Source organism: Atta cephalotes (genome assembly GCF_000143395.1).
Source record: "Atta cephalotes unplaced genomic scaffold scaffold00009, whole genome shotgun sequence".
Taxonomy (NCBI): Eukaryota; Metazoa; Arthropoda; class Insecta; order Hymenoptera; family Formicidae; genus Atta; species Atta cephalotes.
The window spans coordinates 433,362-437,972 of record NW_012130073.1 but is presented as its reverse complement, the minus strand read 5'-3'; the positions used below and the strand labels follow the sequence as shown (position 1 = coordinate 437,972).

At 29.9% G+C, this 4,611-nt stretch overlaps 1 protein-coding gene across 1 annotated transcript in view; it reads right to left on the bottom strand.

Moving 5' to 3' along the window:
- LOC105627410 (putative fatty acyl-CoA reductase CG5065) overlaps nucleotides 1–3,072 on the bottom strand; it is a 6,100-nt gene extending 3,028 nt beyond the window's left edge. The window contains 5 exon segments of the mRNA XM_012208692.1: nucleotides 152–347; nucleotides 1,276–1,385; nucleotides 1,458–1,603; nucleotides 2,173–2,421; nucleotides 2,779–3,072. Coding sequence (XP_012064082.1) covers nucleotides 152–347; nucleotides 1,276–1,385; nucleotides 1,458–1,603; nucleotides 2,173–2,421; nucleotides 2,779–3,072 — 995 coding nt within the window.
- Nucleotides 3,073–4,611: the final 1,539 nt, after the last annotated feature.

Below are 4,611 nucleotides of genomic sequence, written 5' to 3'. Positions count from 1 at the left end.
ACACACACACACACACACACACACACACACACACACACACACACACACACACACACACACACACACACACACATATGTACATATGCATATTGCCATTCTGACGTCAAACTGCACGTGATGCAGAAAAAGATTAAAAAATGATAATGCACACCTTTGATCATTCGCTACATCCCATGCACATGCAATTAAAGCATTGACTGCTAAATCGGCAGGTACTACGTTTGCGTGTACCGAGCCATTACAATGGATCGATCGCAGCAATCCAGTTCCAGCACCGGCAGCAACTCCTGTTGGACCGTATAAATTGTCGATCCAACCTCGTGTCGGTTCCTGATATGTTGAGATCACTGAAAATAAAATTACCTGTACAGTTTAGACAGTTTTCAGTTAAATTTATTGTTGCCGATATAATTTTGTATTATTATTATTATATAAATTATTAATACTATTATATAATATTATCTCTATTATTATAACAATATAGTATCTTGAAAATGGTTCTTTTTCCAAAAAAGATTTCTTAAAAATTTCTTACCAAAAGCTCTTATATATTTTGATTTATATATTGCATACTAAAATATAATATTAATACATAATGATTTAATATTTTATCTAATTTTGAATATTATTATGAATAAAAATAATAAACAATTGATATGAATTTGGATCGATAAGAATAAATCTAATTAAATAAGAGAAGTCCTATATATTCGATCAAAACAGATGTTAGAGTTTAAAATTTGAATATACATGTGAATTTGTATACATACTTAATTCTGCAAACCTCGCACCGAAATCTTTTTCGACTGAAATGTAATCATAAATCATAAATCAAGAATCATAAATCTACAAATAATTTATTGCGAAAAATATTGCTTCAGTCAGGATTCGAATCTTGACATTCTTACCATTTAATCTCGGTAATCGAATCTTAGTAACTAAGGCAATATTTGTTGCAATAAATTATTCGCAAATTTATGATTCTCATTAACATTTAGATTATTGATATTCTTATAAAGATACTTATTATCATTATAAATTATATATATTATATTTATCAGTTTAATAAATAATATGCTATATATTTTAGTTCACAATTGCGTTTCAAGACTGCAAAAAAAGCTTTCAGCGCGTGATTTGCAGAATCAGATATGTATATAAATTTACATTAAAAAATTTTAAATATTAAGAAAATTTAAATATTAAGATCTGTTTTGATTGAATATAGGATTTCTCTTATTTAATTAAAAATAATAATTATGTATATGTATATACCAATAGCAGGACGAAAAATGCCGACCGGCAGATCACCAACTTGCTTCCTGATCACATTCTCGGCAACTGCTTTCGTAAAAGTATAGGTATTAGGCCATTTTCCTAATAATCTGTAAAGATTAGAATATGAAGTTCTCTCTCCGTGTGCACTAAAAGAATTTAATCGAAAATATTTCACTTACTGCGGAGTGATATCTTCAGCCAATTTATCTTCGACGCATTCAATCAATGCAATTAATTTATCGGAATCCATTGGCGGATCATAAAACTTTTCTTCGATTACACTTTGTGGACAATTTGCATACGCAGTTGATACGTGTATAAAAGACTGAAAAATTGCATTAAATTGCGTCGTTTACACAAATAGATATGATTTATCATAAATGCATACGATATGAGAAAACACAACTAATAATAATTCCTAACTCTGCTCTGGTGAAAAATTCTGATATTTTATAAGATTTAAAAAAATATTTAATATTTTTAATCTATGAAGATTTTTGAAGAAATATCTTACATTTCTTCAGATTTTGAAAGTTTTTTTTTGAGAGTTATGAAAGGAGAACTCTAAGAAAATATTAATCTTAAAATATTTCAAAATTATGTGTATAGAATTCACACGCGTGCGTGCATACACATCTGAAAATTATTCTAATTTGTATAAAAAAATCTAAGATATTATTTAAAAAGTATAAACTTTATACAAAAATTACATTCTGAAAAATTTCGAATTGTACAGAAATTCCGAAAAATTATATGAGAATTATAAGAAAAGTTTTCATCAGAGCGTTATTTGAATTAGAATTAAAAATAATATTATTTTAAAGTAAGTCGATCAATTGAGTAAAAAATATTTCATTATAGTTTTTCGTTTCTTGAATATCTGATGTATGATACCTTCAAATTTGTGATCTCCTTGCAGAGATTTACAACGTCTCTTGTACTTCTGACGTTAATGGGCACTGCTAATTTCAATTTCTCGTCAAATCTAACCGTAGCTGCGACATGGAAAACAATCGAAACTTCCCGGATAAGAGTGGCCCGATCTTGCGCAGATATTCCGAGATTCAGTTGACTGCAGTCTCCCGCTATAGCAACGATCTGATGTCGGAACTTGGGCTGTTCGTCTCTAAGTTTTGAAAATACCTGCGTAAATTAAAGTGAACCCATCAATTAAATTTAGAAAGCCATTATTTTATTAATCGATTCAATAAGATAATAAAAATATTGAAAATAATCTTCTAATTTCAAAAAAACGCTGATGTCAAAGTGATATTCATTGATGACGCATGTATTATACGTGGAAATTTGTTATGAGATATAGATAATTAAGATGTTTGATTTATTTTCTCAAATTATAATATTTTAACATTACGAATTTGAATAAAAATTAAATCTGTTTATCAAGGCAAAATTTAGACGATTCAAAATATAACTATTAAAAAATTTATCAAATATGATAAGGGTTTGCTTGTTTCTAAAGTTTAAAATTTAAAGACTCACTGTGTCATCAAAGATCTCTTCGGTACGTTGGTGTACGTCTTTGCCTTTCTTCGGACGTACTAGTAAGTAAATTGATGTCACTCCAGGACACGTTCTGAGGAGCTTTTCGATGAGCAGCTTACCCATGAAACCGGTGCCGCCGGTGATGAAAATACTTTGACCATTGTAAAATTCTTGGATCGGCGATAGCTTCTCATTGACCGGTGAATTCTCTGTTGGCGAGTCTGGTATGCAATCCGACTCAACGATAGTTACCTCCTGACCATCGATTCGATCCAAGAGCACTTCCACCATCTCTTCTACGGGTTTGCACCTATAAGGAAGGAGCCACGGTTGTTTCTATCGATTCAATTCTTTATATCCAATTCGTATTCGCGGTTTGGCACATTACGAATCAATGTGCGCTGAATGACTCTTCCTTTTTTGTGAGTTGTCTTGATTGATTAGTCGATTTGCGTTTGCGTCGATCGCGTCTTGCTTCGTTCATTATCACCTGTACGTGGACAAGGTGAATTCGCGATCGTCAACATCGTTCACGTTGACAGATGGATACGTGCACCATGGTGAAAATTATTAGTGAGAGATTGTGTTATTTCTGTTTATGAAAAGTTTTATCACAACTGTTACACTGTTTATGAAAAATTTTACTGATGATTGCACTGTTTGAAAGCACGTTGCAAAAACCTGGCAAACATCTGCTGATTAAATATTTTACAAACTCTTAGAAAATTATAATGGAAATGTTTGAGACTATGTCGTTAAATGCTACTGAAACATTCCGTAAGAAATGCCATAAGAAATCAAAACATTGATTGAAAATTTCATTTCGACATACACATCAAAACAGTTTCACATTTTCTAAACTTTCTGTTCATAAGTAGGAATCATAATTCTAGGATATCAAAATAACTCAAGTAGAGTTTTCGAAATTTTTGAAAAACATGAAATTTTTTTTGTACGAATATAAATTAATTGATCGTCGATTTAATAATAATGTTATCTTAAAAACTTATCTTAAAAACCTGATATATGCGAAAAATATCACACTTCAGCCGGAACTTTTCGAATTCCATCGTTTTTCGCGAAAAAAATGTGAGATTTTTTTTTATAAAATTATTGACGCTTTGAAATTTTTAGGATTACTTCATAATTGAAATGATAATATGAAATTTTTACAAAATTTTTGAATTGGTGAGTTAATGATGAAAAATGTTCATAAAAATTGTAAATAAATGGAGAATTTGTTTATATGAAAATGATAAATTAACAATAACCCGATAGAACAATTTAAGGATTTCTTTAGAATCAGATTTTTAATCTCGGAAAATATTAAATTTTTTTTATACAACTAATAGTTTCGATAATTATTTAAATGTTCGCATGAGTGATGTTTTTTAAAAATTTATGCAACTTACAAACATGAATAATTTCTCAAAAAAAATTTCACACTTTTCTCGCAAAATACATATCAAATGATTTTAACGAAATCATCGAAATATTTCGATTGATTACTGTTCTCTGATTTTGTTGCTCGCGATTCCCGAGATATTTTAAAAATTTAAGATATTTCGAGAATTAACAATTTATAGGTGGTGTGCTGATTCGGGGTTAGGGGTTTTCGAAGGTTGGGGGGATGAAGCAATAATATCGGGAAGTGAGTACTAATTAGCAACAAATTAGCAACAAAAAAGCACTAAATTTCTATGCAACTTTTATTCGATTGTGCTGAAGTGTCAGCTTAATAGACGCTTATAAAAAAAAAATCTTATATTTTTTCGCGAAAAACGTGTCTCATATTATTATCTGTACATATGTTAGCATATTTAACAAAAA